The sequence below is a fragment of the Saccostrea cucullata genome, unplaced genomic scaffold (assembly GCF_032062105.1).
Source record: "Saccostrea cucullata isolate Sc308-1 unplaced genomic scaffold, CSIRO_AGI_Scuc_v1 ctg668, whole genome shotgun sequence".
NCBI lineage: Eukaryota > Metazoa > Mollusca > Bivalvia > Ostreida > Ostreidae > Saccostrea > Saccostrea cuccullata.
This window is the reverse complement of record NW_026926978.1, coordinates 251016-266632: the sequence shown is the minus strand read 5'-3', so window position 1 is coordinate 266632 and position 15617 is coordinate 251016. Positions and strand designations below refer to the sequence as shown.

At 34.6% G+C, this 15617-nt stretch overlaps 2 protein-coding genes across 2 annotated transcripts in view; one reads left to right on the top strand and one right to left on the bottom strand.

The window, feature by feature from the left end:
• Nucleotides 1-15617, bottom strand: part of LOC134273129 (PWWP domain-containing DNA repair factor 3B-like) — a 40942-nt gene that overhangs the window by 20667 nt on the left and 4658 nt on the right. Inside the window, exons 6-10 of the mRNA XM_062755305.1 lie at nt 14877-15199; nt 14250-14317; nt 12067-12137; nt 7253-8297; nt 7071-7162 (exon numbers count right to left, since the gene is read on the bottom strand). Coding sequence (XP_062611289.1) covers nt 7071-7162; nt 7253-8297; nt 12067-12137; nt 14250-14317; nt 14877-15199 — 1599 coding nt within the window. The remainder of the gene's footprint in view (nt 1-7070; nt 7163-7252; nt 8298-12066; nt 12138-14249; nt 14318-14876; nt 15200-15617) is intronic.
• On the top strand, nt 1803-4777 carry LOC134273127 (E3 ubiquitin/ISG15 ligase TRIM25-like). The gene is made up of 2 exons (XM_062755303.1): nt 1803-1918; nt 2872-4777. Exon 2 carries the CDS (start codon nt 2884-2886, stop codon nt 4564-4566), a length of 1683 nt encoding a protein of 560 aa, XP_062611287.1. The 5' UTR covers nt 1803-1918; nt 2872-2883; the 3' UTR covers nt 4567-4777.

Below are 15617 nucleotides of genomic sequence, written 5' to 3'. Positions count from 1 at the left end.
GATTACTATATACCCCCTCTTTTCTGTCTGAACTTTTCTGAAAAACTGACGAGTGATATACCTTAAGTAGCACACTGAATGCAAACTTAAATCTATCTTACGTTTCCTTCTCACACAAGTTGTATTATTTTTATACCCCCCGCAAACGAAGTTTAGGGGGGGGTATATTGGAATCACCATGTCCGTCTGTCCGTCTGTCTGTCTGTCTGTAGACGAGATTTTGTCCGGACCATTACTCAGAAACTATTGGAAGGATTTGTCTGAAAATTTGTACAAATATTATTCACCATATGAAGTTGTGCACCTGATATTTTCATCTTGATTCGATTATTATTTTGAATTTTACAGGTGTTTTTTCATTTTTATTTTGTGGTTTTGTCCAGACCGTTTCTCAAAAACTATTGCAAGGATTAATCTGAAAATTTGTACACTTATTATTCACCATATGAAGGTGTGCAATTGGAATTTTCAACTCTTTTTGTTCATTTTTTTTGCATTTTACAGGTTTTATTTTTTATTTTAATTGACTTGTTCATTTTGGGCTCATGTATAAGGTTTGAGACATAGAATCTAGAATATCTGTACAAAAATACTACAGCTTAAAACTACTCATATAAACTTAAAAAAAAAACATCATCAAGTGCTAAAAACAGTTTTTACATTGCACAGAAGATAATGTAATTTCATTTGTCTCTTGGGAATAATGACTGGACATGCATCCAGTTAAAGATAAATTAATGAGTTTGGTGTGGGAAGTTGAACATTAAGGCATCTCATTATCAACCATGTGTAATCTCCTGGGAATCAGGCACAAGAATTAAAGATCTCTCTTCTCTTATTCTCTTAATTGTAATTTATTGTCTGTCAAAGTACTTCATTACTGGATGACCAGCTCTTTATTTTCAAATGAATTTGATATAAAGTTATCAAGATTAATTTGATTTTGTATAATATGATTTTTTTTTTAACAATCAGTTTGCAGAGTGACATAACACATAATTGCAATATATTTTTTTAATGCAGAAATAAAAAAAATAATGTTACAATGGAATTACAATGTATTAGTATTGATGTTTCATTTGGTTGCACCTTTGTTTCATTCATTAAGAAACATGATGAGCAATTATATTTCACTGCAAATTTTTGTAAGTAAATTGTGAACACCTCTAGATCCATAAAGTATTTTTGAATTGGCACATTCTCTGAAAAACCCAGCGGGGGGTATTCGTCCCTATTGGACAGTTCTAGTTGGCTATTATAGTTAAGTTATAAACCAATTTCATGTAGCTACAAGTATTTTACTATTTCTTCACCACCCTATGTGGCAAGTTAGTTATACCTCCACTTGAAAAGCGGGAGGGTATATAGTAATTGGTAAGTCTGTCTGTCCATCCGTCCATCCGTCTGTTACGCTTTGGGGTACCCATCTCTTATCTGCAACTTCTCTCAAACCACAGAGTGAAATTTGATGAAACTTTTAAAGAATCTTTATTACATATTGCCATTTTGCACCTCCTATTTTACTTTTTGATCTGACACATATTTTGGGTTTCCCAAAGCAAAACATGGATGCTGCCCTTATATTCATTCATATGGGAGGCGGGTAGTATCATTTAGTGAGCTCATTGCTCACAGTACCTCTAGTTAGTCTGATTTTATTGGTTATGGAGAAAGTGTACTTAGCTACCTTTTGTAAAGGTGGGGGCCAGTTATGATGAATCCATTCAATTCACAGGATTATTGTTCTACATGTACATTTTAAACAGCATTTATTTTTAACAAAGTATTTTTAAATCTCCTTCTAGACCAGGAAGTATAAACACCTGACAGGTAGATAACACAGGTATGTCACGTGATCTGTGTACATTAAGACTGCACTTGGAAATTGATCAAGGACGGCCACCATTACTGAAGTCAGGTAGGAAATACGTACAGCAAGTTTTTCTGTGATTATGAAATGTTCACAAAGTCATTGAAAATGAATTTCCATAGGCTTTAACTATTGGAAGAAAAATTTCTTTTAAAAATCAAGATTCAATGAACCATGTTTCAATAATATAATCCAGTGACTTGTTTATGAACATGTGCAGGCTTGTAGTATGTGACATTGGCTCAATCCTCCCAACTTGTTTTGGACAATAGTCTTCTACTGATAGTTTTAATGTGAAATATTTCATAAAAAGGTTGCTTGGTTTCCCCAGTTTTTGTTGGTATAAAGTTAAACTCTGGCAAATTCTTAAATAAAGATTTACGGAAAACTTAGAGAAAGATCCCCCCTAAGACAATGAGTATGGGCATTTTGTGTTTTTTGTTTTTGTTTGCTTGTCAATTTTTTTTAGCCTTGCCCCCTTTCTTTTGAAAATCAATGCTCTTGGCCTGAAATTTAAAAAATTGTCCATCTATATCTGCCTGATGCATCTTACCCACAAACCCATTACCAGTGTTTGAAATAATACAGTGTAATGCGTCTGACTGCTAGAGACAGACATTTGTCATGGCCAAACAGATCTGTACTACTGACGCCCCACTGGACATGTAAAATTTTTCCATAAATCAAAATTAAGATATTTGATAAATCTCTCTCAAATCAACTAATATTACTAGTTGCTAAGTGTAACAAGTAAACAATTGAGTAAAATTCATCAGCCTATAGGTCGGGGATAGAATATATAGTGAGTTGGCCCCATTCACATTACTGCATGCTAAAATGAACTTTTTAAAAGACAATTATTTTTTTCGGGCTAGTACATTTTTGGCAGGGCTAACAACTTTCACTAGCAATCAGCCCTGCATGTCTAGCTAATTTTACACTGAGTTTCAAACACTTCCGTTACATGGATTTATTATTAATGTTAAATTTTTATGCTTTAGAAACAAGATCTAATGATGGACCCCCGTACCAGTGCCCAGGACGTGATGCGATGTGACCTGTGTAAGACCACTGTGGTACAGATGCACTGTGATACATGTCTTGTCAACCTGTGTAAGGCCTGTGTGGGAGAACACATCTCAACAGATGAATCCAAGGACCACAAAGTCGTCAAATTTCAGTCCAGAAAATCCACTCCCCTCTACCCTGGATGTAAATCTCATGAAAAACAACAATGTATCATGTTCTGTAAACAATGTGACATTCCTGTCTGTGCCAGCTGCATTGAATCAAATGAACATTTACATCATGAATTATCTAAAATCTTGCGAGTTCTGGATAAAAAGAAAGAAAGAATTACAAAAGAAAGAAATGAATTAAATGACACAATTTATCCAACCTACCAAGACATTGCCTCTGATGTACAAAACAGAATGAGTCAGTTAGAAAAGGAATATGGAGATCTCTCAACAGCCATAACAAAACATGGAGAGGACTGGCACAGAGAAATTGACAAACTTGTCCAGAAACTTAAAGCTGAAGTTGATGAGATGAAAATCACACAATTACAAACTCTACAGAAACATCTGGATGAAATAAACAAGACAATGTCTGACATCAAGGGAGAAATTGATTCAATTGACATGGCTACAGACACCAATGACTTGTCAAAACTGTTTAGTGTCACATCCAGTGTACATATATATAGAAATCTTCCACACCAAATAATGCCATCTTTACCCAAATTCATGCCAAAAAAAATATACAAAGAAGAACTTTTCAAACTTTTTGGAGTCTTATCATCAAGTTCTTTAACTTCAGATAAACATGGCTACAAGATGAAGACAACACAGAAATCAACAGAAGCTGGATCCTTTCCTCCAGTCAAACAGCTGCTTGATGAACCAGAGACTGTCACCACCATACACACTGGGTATAGAAGCCTTTACTATGTGGCCTGTCTGAGTGATGAAGAAATCTGGACAGGTGGAAATGACAGCACCATGAAACTCTACAGCATCAATCAGGGATCACTACTCAAGTCAATCACAACCAAGTCAGGGAACACACCATCTGACATAGCAGTGACAAAAAGCGGAGATCTAGTTTATGCTGATTATGATGATAGAACTGTGAACATTGTGAAGAATGAGAAGATAGAGCAGGTGATCAAACTACAGAACTGGAGACCCAAAGGTGTCTGTAGTACCTCCTCTGGTGACCTCCTGGTTATCTTGCACAGTGATGATGAAACACAAACAAAAGTTGTCCGTTACTCTGGCTCCACAGAGAAACAAACCATTCAGTTTGATGATAAAGGTATACCTCTTTATCAATCTGGTAGTTACACAACAGAGAACAGGAACCTGGATATCTGTGTGTCTGATGGTGGAGCTAAAGCAGTAGTGGTGGTCAATCACGCTGGGAAACTGAGATTCAGGTACACTGGACATACTCCTGCTCCAAAGAACAAACCATTCTATCCACCAGGAATTACCACAGACAGTCAGAGTCACATCCTTACAGCTGATTATAACAACAACTGTGTCCACATCATAAACCAGGATGGACAGTTCCTTCGTTACATAGAATGTGGACTGATTTATCCCTATGGACTGTGTACAGATACAAATGACAATCTGTTTGTTGCTCAAAATGGAAACAAAAAAGTACAGAAAGTCAAATACCTGCAGTGAGATGTATAATTGTGCCGTTTTTTTTTTATATAAGTTATAACTAAAACATTATAAAATATGAGTGATGTAAGAAAGATAGACTTATAAATGATTTAAAATGAAGGTTTCTGTCATGGGAAAAATAAGCAGTATATTGAGAGTGACATCCTAATCATAAACAATGAACACATGGCATAATTAAATAATGGTGTGAACCCAAAATATGTGTCCATTTTTTTTTCTCAATAAAACAGCAGATCTTTGAGTGTTTGTAGCATAAAAGACAAAAGTTAGAAAAATTGAACTGTGTCTCAGTACAAGCCCTCACCACAGTTAGAATACGTCCCATATACTTGAAATGTAGCAAATAGGAGTGGATCCCCTCCGAAATGATTTTGAAGAATATGACATGGTTTGAATTGGAAATAACTACAAAATTAATCAAAACAACCTTTTTGAGATTGCATATGCCTTTTATCCCTAAAAATAATCCATGTAACGACTAAATCCAATTAATTTTCTCAACATTTTACTCTAGTTTTAAAAATACCAGCAATGTTTACTTTCGGAACTCTCTAGATTGTTCATATTAAATGCACTGAGTATGAGTTATCACCCATGTTTGCTTTGCTACATTACAAATACATAGAACAAATTCTATCATTAAACCAGGTCCTTAGGAATATCATTTTAAGGATAGAAGGTTTTATCTAAATGACAAGGGACAGACAGACAGCTAGACACACATGGGTGAAACCAGTACACCCCTACCCCTCTCCATCAGAGTGGGGGTATAAGAATTACCGTATATTTCAATTCCAGACCAGTTTTTAAGGCTATCAGATATATGCTTGTTGAAAGTACATGCACAGTAAATAGACAGTAATGTGAGAACAAGAGCTGGGGATGTGTGGAGAACCCTTAAAATGATTCCACAATATCACTGTGATGTCACAGCAATACTATCAAGCATCTATTTATACTGGAAAAATTTCATTCAGAATTTGTCATTCTGAAAACCAACCATGACTCCAGGGAAATATAGTAACATAGTAACCAATTATATATTTAAACAATTGGTCATGGTGAGAAATATTCTGTGGGCCTTTTCACAAAATCTTACAACTAATCAAACTAAAGTTTCACCATTCTCTTATTATTTATTTTATAAAGATATTTTTTCTAAATAATAAATTTCAATTAAATTATGAAAGATTGATATAATGAAATAGTAACATTAGATTTTCGCTGCTTAGATAATTAGTTTAAAATGGGGAAAAGTTCTAGTCTTAGCCAGTGAGTCATAAGATTTTTTGTGAAAATGGCCACAGAATAGTAATAAAGTAGCAGAGTTTGGGGATCATAGTAAAAGTTGGTATAGAGCTCTTCAAAGAGGACTGTATTGATCGTCTTTGCTATTCATATTTCGTACTTTACAGGGACCAACCTAGACCCAAAATTTAGGGAGACTTCACTTCTCCCTCAGAGAAATTTAGGGAAAAGTTTTGAAATTTAGGGAGACTTCTTGGCGCGCGTAACGCCCACTGATCATTTTAAAACTTTTTAAAAATGCAACTATTTCGTTGTTTATCACTTAAAATACATTTCAATAATTTTTTTGTATTGACATCCTAGTAAAAATAATTTTAAAAAAAGAAAATAATCGAGAATCTGATTTTTTTTTCTTCCAATTACAAGGTATATCTAGCAAAAAAAAAAATCCAATGACAATGTAAATTAAGTTGTTTTTTTTTCATTTCTTGCATAATATGCACAATTAACTTTTAAATTCTGTCAAATTTTAAATTTTCAGCCTCATTGCATAGTCATTATTTTGTTATTTTCTCTTCAAAATTTATTTTCAATATTTAGTTTTTTTCTGAAAAAAATTATGATGTACGACGTGTGCATGCTGATTGAACTCTGTATATCAGATGTGTAATTTCTTAGATGGTCAATAACTCCACAATTTAACAGTAAAAATATCTCTGTATTCACAGCATGAATTAATTATTTAGCAATAAAAAGATCTAAAATCATCTTCAACATCTTTGGCATGACATTGATAGTTGACCAGCTGTTTTGCGTCTGGTTGTGCATAACTTGTAACTATGGACTTTTTCATACCCGGAAGCGTAAAATCTAGGAGTTCCGACAGAGTATTCGATGCATTGGTCATCGGTAGCGAAACAGGTGCAAGTGTCCTGCTGTTTTGTTTATTTCAGCAGTAATAAAACAAGATTTGTAAACGACTGACGATTCTACCATGTTTCTTAATAGATTTTTTATGATTTTCAATAAAGGGTTTGCAAATATGTTAAGGCGACTTAAACTTCGCTTTCATGATAAATTACGGCGAAGTTTGGAGCCCAAAAGCGACTATTTCGCCTCAGTATCCCCCTAGGTTGGTCCTTGCTTTACATTGCTTTTGTCAATTTTGGTAAACTGACCAAATAAACTTTCTCAGACTTTTGTATATAATTTTGTAAAAGAACGTGTGGACAAAGAATGACACATGATCTTACCATGTCTAGATGGAGTAAGTGCATCTGGTAAATCTTCATCATCTGAATCACTGTAGCAGTCATCAGCATCTAGATTGGGGTCAAAGTCCTCTCTGAAGGAAAAATCAAGATAACATGAGGATATCAAATTTCACTGAAACAGAACATTCTGTGAAATGTCAGGTGTTAGTTTTCTGTTTTACCTTTTCCCATCATCATTAGTTGTGAGCTGCTTGGTGTCTGTTTTACTGCTTAGCTCTTCAGAGTCCATACAGTTTGGTGAATGTTTTGTTGTCTGCGAATTCAGGGAATCATGCTGAACTCCTTCATCTTCTGTGATGTTTTCCATAAGACATGAAGACTTTTCTGAATTCAAGTCTCCACCGTATGGTATTGGTGAGCTTCCCTCTGAGTGATCCATTTTCTCACCATATGGAATCGGAGAACTGGCTTCGTTATAATCCAGCTTCCCACCGTACGAGATTGGAGAACTGCTCTCGTTGTAAACAGTGTCGTCCCTCGTACACAATTCCTCCTCTCTTTCCTCCTGTATCTCTGTTCGCGTCTCGTCTCTCCCTCTTCTCTTCTTTTTCATTGTTTTCCTCTTTTTTGTGAATTTTGAGGTTGAGTTTTTGATCTGACCTCTCTTTGTCTTATTTCGTTTCATTAATTGCGGCAGGGATTCATCACCCTCTATTAATTGATCTTCCTGGTTACTATCACTGTTCGTTTTAACACAGTTTGAAGACTTAAGCTTTTTCCTAGACACAGATTTTCCCTTCTTTTTAGGTTCTACTTTAGAATAACTTGAATACTTTGGTTTTTTATCATCCTTAGTATTTTTTGAGACAGAAGTTTTACGCAGACTTCTCTCACTATTTGATTGGTTCACTGTTGTGTCACTAGTTTTCTCACTATTTGATTGGTTCACTGTTGTGTCACTAGTTTTCTCACTATTTGATTGGTTCACTGTTGTGTCACTAGTTTTGCCACTATGTTTTTTTCTTCTTTTTCCCGACAGACTTTCTTCACTGTCAGCCTGTCTTTTCCTTTTCATTTTAGTCAGTGTTGTCACCTTAGATTCAGAATCCTTCGTGTCTGGGTCAGCACTTATTTCATCACTAGAGGTTCGATTTAAAGGGACACATTCTACATCCAGGGCTGTCCTGTCAAACATATTGGACGTAGCCATTTCATATGCTGCACCAAATAAATCTGTTTTCTGCTTGGTCTTAAGAGTCTTCATACCTAGGAGAAAAAATAGAGAATTAAAACAATGCAAAATTGTAAGTTTTCATTGATATTAATTCTTATTTTTTCGTAAGGTATGGGACCTTAATTTAACGAAAATCATCACAAAGAGCTTAGTCCACGAACCATCAAAAAATGCCTCTTGCAAAATATTAACGCAATTTTTATCGTAGATAGTATAGACTTTAAGCTTTTCATAACCGTTTTCCTTTTTTCAATATCTATTATACTTTTTAAAAACGAGGTCTTGCAATATGGCAATGTTTTCATAGAAAAATGCAATAGGAACGTCATTTTTTGTAATGTAACGTCACGTCAATTAGTGATACAATGACTTAGCTATTACAGACATATACGAATATAGGGCTTTAAATGCAGTAATTAGTATCAGATATTTATCTTATCAACTTCATAATCAATCATTTAAAACAAAAAAGATGAAAATTCTGACTGAATGGAATAAAAAAATATTGGAAATCACTTCCGCTGAGGTAGCTTTAGATCCATAAAATAGTTTATATTGGAGCCTTTTAAAAATCAAAATCTAATTACCGGTACACTACTTGAAAAGAAGAACACGATATTGAAAGGATCTTTTTACTACACATTTTTGATACCTTGGCGAGCGCTCGCGAACTTGTAGTCTGTCGTACAGGCCTCAGCTGTTAACCAATTTTCAAAGGCGAGCGAGAAATATCCGCGAGATTTGCACACACCTCAGCTTCGCAGATATTTATCTTCGCGAACCAGCCAATCGCTGGATCAAGACTAGTAAAATAATTAATGTATGCAGGACGGTATTTGTAATATGTCGTAAATACATCGTTATCGATTGACTTAAATGTAATAAATTTAGTACTATGTTTTTTTTTTAAACTTGTGCATTGCTTGTCGTTTATCACTTTCCATTTTATTTTCACATTATGATTTCCATGTGTACTATTGCGTATGTAATTCTTATAAACACACGTCAAGATAAAAAGTGAAATACAGGTACAGACATTAACATTTTACTAATATTTATCGGGAAAGATTGATTTACCCGAAAAAAGCTCCTTAAAAAGGCCTTACTAAAGACAGCATAAGAGGACAGTGAAAAATGATCTCTGTTGTTCTTGAAATCGAAAACACGTGTATATCGTAGTAAGCCGTTTGATAAAAAAAGATGGGGGGGGGGGGGGTTAATACAAAGGACGAACATTTATACAAAGTTCCTGTTTTTTGTTGAAGAAAATATACCCGTGTCCATTAAATCATATAATTTTGAAGTCTAGTTTTAGACAAGTCCTGTAGTTCTCATTAATGCTGATATAATTTTATGTAATGAACGTAACTATAATTTATGGCAAAGCATGGAACCCCCCCCCCCCCCCTTCCCCCGGCCTCTTCTAACGTGTAGTGATAAACTACTAATCTTAGTACATGTACGTGGTAGCGGATCCAGCGATATGCCGATATCAAATGCAGAGGAAGACATAGTCCCCACCCCACCTTTTCCCTGTACATTCCCCGAAGGACACTTTATAGTTTTCTGTGTATATTTATGCAGAGAAAATAGCAAAATTCACACTATTAGGTATTTCGAATGGAACTGGTTTATTTTCATTCTCAAAATAAATTGGATTCAGGTTCTTTGGAGTGAGTTTTCAAGGATTTATGGCTCCAAAAAAATTCATTTAAAGTCATTCAATCATAAAAGTAAAAAGAAAACGGCATTCGAATGAAATTTAAGCCCTTCCCTCTTACGTGTTACAGATCTAAAATAAGTTAACTACATATAATTTGTGCTTTGTTATCTACCAGGATACGGTTATTTACGACAAGGAAAGTATTGGTTGAAAGAAAACATCACAAAAACAACTCTGCGTCATGCACAAGTAATTTACATTTACAGATTTTACTCGTAATTTTACATGTACTCAGGATTTTTTAAAAATTAAACTCTGGATATTTGTAAACAAATATCTATTAATTTTTGTCAAATTATATATCTGCTTTTTTATAACACCCCACCCCAAGCTATAAATGGTGGCAATATACATGTATGCAATGTATACGCCAATAAAGATACTAAGTTACTATAATAAATATAAACATTATCCAGGGTCATATATCATAGGCTTAGCCCCCCCCCCTTTTTTTTTTTTTTTACAAAGATATACATAATATAGCCATTAGGCATTAAAAAATTGGGGCTTACGTATTTGTGTTGGTTTAACCCCCCCCCCCTCCCACACACACACACATTTTCAATAAGCCCCCCTTTCAGTTTTCTTCCGACGCCTATACAGTTGAAAATTATTTTTCACGTTTTTATGCAAGTGCATGAAAATTATCTACGCGGATTTAATGTAGTGAAATGAATGTTATTTAGATATAGAAATAAAAACCGATTGTTGCTTCGTGTGATACTATATAATACAATTCCATGTATTGTATGCATCGACGTGGGGATTTGAAAGCAGGCATTTGATGTGCAAACACGCGAGTTCTACTTTGAATCCAGTTTACAGAGGTGCTTATTTTTTTAATAATAGATAATTTCCCGTTTCAACAAAATGAATTTAACAAAGCGACAGGAAACTAAATCTGTAAAAAAAAAAAAAAAAAAAAAGAAGAAGAATTTTCTTCCATTTCTCCCTGGCATTGATTCCTAATGATTGCATCTATAATGACGTCATAAATGACGTACACTGAGTAACGTCACGTACAACTGTGATTACCTATCAGTTTTTCCCCTTTGATTTCAGAAAATGTAGTTTTTAAATTCTTCACCACATTTATTGTCTTCAGCGAACAATTGACTGCTTTTTCTATCACATTGTGTGTTATCTATTTAGTCGATGTCTTATGACCCACCAATTAGTGACTGACTCTAAAAAAATTACCGATTCTTGATAACAACAAAGTTTAAATTTAACTCTTAATTCATTAGGCTACTTGTCAAAGCCATAAACAACAATATTAATTGACATCAAAGTTTTTATTTGCGGTATTCATACATATAATACGTTTGAAAGTTGCACTTGCCTGTAAATCAATCTAACTTAGAAAAGAAAAGTCGATAAATCGGCATTTTTTAAAAAAGTCTTTTTGTTTTTTTTTAGACTGAACTCATCATATTTATTCCAGCAGTCAAACGTGTCTATGGGTGCCTCAGATAACATTTTCTTACTTGTGGGATATGAGTGTCTATCCACTCTCAAAATCAATATTATACACCTTTCTAATTGATCTTTTAAAGTTTGCGTAATAGACAAAGACAAATATGGTGGTTCTTGATCATAGCTTTTTTACACAAGTTGACATTTCATTTTATTTTTTTTCAACATGAGCACACTCGTTATCGCAAAACATTTTCATTGGAAATTACTTCTCGAACAGTTATGATTATTTTTCTGTTTCAATAATTTGCGGTAACGACTGTGCTCTATGCGAAAACCACGATTTATTATGTAAAATTTGAGCATTTTTCCGGAAAACCTCGAACCATGCTGCCGTTTATAATTTAGTATGACATCGTAATATCCGGTTTTGACGAAATTGTTGCACATGTGAAATCTACCGATGTTCTAGGTTGATAATAACCCAAAACATATTTTCTAATGTCCTTTTCATAATTTACAAATTTGCTAGGCCAAATAAGGCATTTTGTGGGTCGAATTCTTTGGCTCTTATACTAAAATATGTCTTGGTGCCAAGAATTTTTACCACCATTACACAAATTAAGGATCAAAATGTTTAGACATAAAAGTAATGATTGTACCTTTCTTGTAGAACTCCTCTTTCTCCAAGCAGCGAAACTGTTTGATTTTCTTGAAATCTTTAATGTTCTCTCTGTCAAGCAATACAATAAAACAATGATTTGTGTACCTTAAGTATGAAAAACAGGAAACACAGGAAAGTTACAGGAAGTGTTTCTACAAAACATTTTAAATAGTGTGGTTAAAAAGTAATTCTAACAATAACAACATGCATTTAGTTTACATGTATGAGGGGTATTTGAAAAATAATGAATATTTCTTTGCTGTATTTTATTCAACAAAATTATCACAGATTCAGCTCATCACAGTCCTTCAAAATATTCTCCTTAAACTTCTACACATTTTTTCAGTCTTTGTCTTTGAATCCATTTCTGATTAGCTGATTTATAGGCCGATTTAGGGATACCCTTTAGACACTGGTATAGCGCACTGCCTACAGCCTGGCAGCTTTCAAATCTTCGTCCTCTTAAGGCATCCTTGATCAGTGGATTCAGCCAAAAGTCACAAGGGGATAGGTCAGGCTGTATGGAGGATGCGGTAAAGTTTTAATGCTCATCTCTGTCAAATATTCGGTAACAATCATGGCATTGTGGGCTGGTGCATTATCATGTAGTAAATGTATGCCACAGATTCCAGTGCGAGGGCAGGTCTCTTTATCATGTGACACAACTTTGGTTAACACTTTTTTCTTTGTAGAATTTAGCAGTGACACTGGTAGACTCTGGGACAGGAATTTGTACGACGGGTCCCTTCGAATTAAAGAAAATAGTGTACATAACTTTCCGCACTGTGCGGCTATGCCGTGCAATTTGTGGTCTGTCTTTGACGTCAGTCACCCAAACTTTATTGTTTCGTTTTATTTCTGGTTCGAAAAAGAAAATCCACGTTTTTGTCACCAGTGATTATTTCGTTTAACCCCCTTCCCCGCAGTCACGCGTTTTAACGCATACACCATTTCCTATTTCTAACGCAAAATCACGCATATACCGTTTCCCCGCAATCACGCATTTTCACGCACTTTAAAAAGTTCATTTAATCTTTAATTAGATGCCAATTTCCTTTTATTTTATACTTGTAAAAATCTCATAAAATAGGAAAAGTTATTTTTGTATCAAAATATAACGTCATAATATTATTTACGCTAAATTTTAGAGAAACGTGTACCACGCTATAAGGTGCTTGCGGGAAAATGGTAAATTTCTATTTCTATGACGTGAGCGTTAAGTGTATGTTGCAAAACAGTTCAGAAAGTTGTAAAGAGTTAAACGCCTGAAATCGCAATGTTCATATTTTTCTATAAATTGCCGACAAATTTCTACCCGTACCCTCTTCTGCTCATCTGTCAAAATATGGGGGACCCATCGAGCACAAAATTCTTTCAACATTAGTCTGTGTTTTAATCTTTCAAATACTGCTGACGAATTGATCCCAGTGAAAGATGAAATGTCATTAACGGTGTATCTTGCATCAGTTTCAATGATCTGTTTCACAGTGTCAATTTCATTTTTGGTGATGGCAAATGCAGGTCTTCCACTACGAGGGTCATCTGCAAGCGTCTGCGGACCGTCTTGAAATTGACGTACCCATCTCAGAATAGTTGGATAGGAGAGTGCAGAAGGTCCATAAACTTTGTTCAAAGCAGCTTTAATTTCTGTCGGGATATAACCGAGAAGCGCCCTTGCTTTACAGTACGCCCATTGCTCAAAATGTTTAGGAACTTCACTTGCCATTGTTTCGTGCTATATTGTCGCAGACGTCGTTTACGTCACATATCAAGATCTCGGGTTCGCGTTATTTAGAAAATTTAAGTAATATACATTTTGTAGAAAATTGATTAAATTTTAATTTTCTTCAATCATTTTTCCTGAAAAACTATGTTAAACATTTTTTTATTATCTAATATTCATAATTTTCCAAATACCCCTCATATGTATTTTTAAACAAATACTAAGATCTGAAATCATCTGATAAAATTGCCTAGAAGAGAAGTAATAACATGTGATAGAGAGAAATATTAGCATGTCTTTTTTTTTTGTTCTTTAGATTGATTTTCATAAAATCTTTATCTTAAAGTAAAGAATGTCAGATTCCTACACTGAAGATACAAAGCATCTACATAATTCTACATTACTGCTACAGTGTAGCAGGAACTGCTGCTGGCTTAGTACATTGTATAACGACTTACATGTCAACTTCATTAAAAAATTCCACACAGATAGACGGCTTGTTCCCGGTCTGTGTCACCTCCTTCACCTGAAAGACCAAGTGTTTCTATAAATGTACATAATCCAGAGGTCTCTGATGTAAATGAGACTGTAGCTCTACAGCTCTACACTTGTCTATTTAAATGCTTTCAAAAATATCACATACAACAAAGATTTAGCGAATTTTTTTTTCTTCAAAGATACATTCTACTGAAACAAGACGAAGACTAAAGGAAAAGTGTGCATACTGTGAAATCACAAATTTTCATGGGGTTTAATTTTCATTGTTTTCGAGGTATGAAGAGACCCACAAATTCATGTCCACCACAAAATGTAAAATGTTACATACATAACTACTCAATAATTCTTCATCCACAAATTCAAATCCCCACAAACCAAAAGTTTTTTTAATACTCAAATCACAAAAATTAGACCCAACGAAAATATGAGATTTTACATTATTTGAAATGATTAAAAAACATAAAGATAACCTTGGAAACATAAGTTAATAAAAGAATGATGTGTCTCAGGCATTCTTAAATAGTATGTTTCATTAAAATCATGCCATCATACATGTATATAGGAGAAAAACCCATGGATCTCTTTACCTTTGCTGGCCACCAAGGTAGTCTGGGTAATTTAACCCACACTGAGGCCCCTGGGGTGAACTGTGACACTTCATCATCAGCAGGGGAACACACCTGGGGGACAGGTGATTCTGACACAGGTAGAGGGACAGCTGACCTCTGATGACCCTCCTGTGGTTCTGACGTAGATTTCCTAGATTTATCTGTGTTTCTGATCTTCACTGATTCCTCTGTCTCCATTGTCTGATGATCTGAATCATCCTTTTGGCCTGGATGTGACTGGAACAGACATTTTCTGTGTTCTCCTGATTTATCTGTCATTGAAGCCTCTGATGCCTCTAAGTCTGGACAAAAAGAAAAGAAACACACAGCATAAAGACTGTGATTATACATGAAGGAATACTGCTACAGTTACATATCAATTTGAAGTGAATGTATATTATATCCCACGTTTTAACCCTTTATCCCATGGATATGACTCAACGGATATTTTTTTTTTATGTCCTACAATTAAGTGCAGTTGTGGCGTCACAATGGTTTTTGCATTAGCATGGTAAAATCATGGGAGATCCTATATATACATCAATCTATACAATCATATTAAACGGAAAATACCCACACCATGACTGTCCTGTCATTAATTCATTAATGTATATATATTTATATGTAAAGCAATTGAGGTGATATTCCTTAAATTCATGGCACACATAGGCAAGTTGTAAACCATAATCATACTGTATCAGGTATGAGCTAAATAAATAT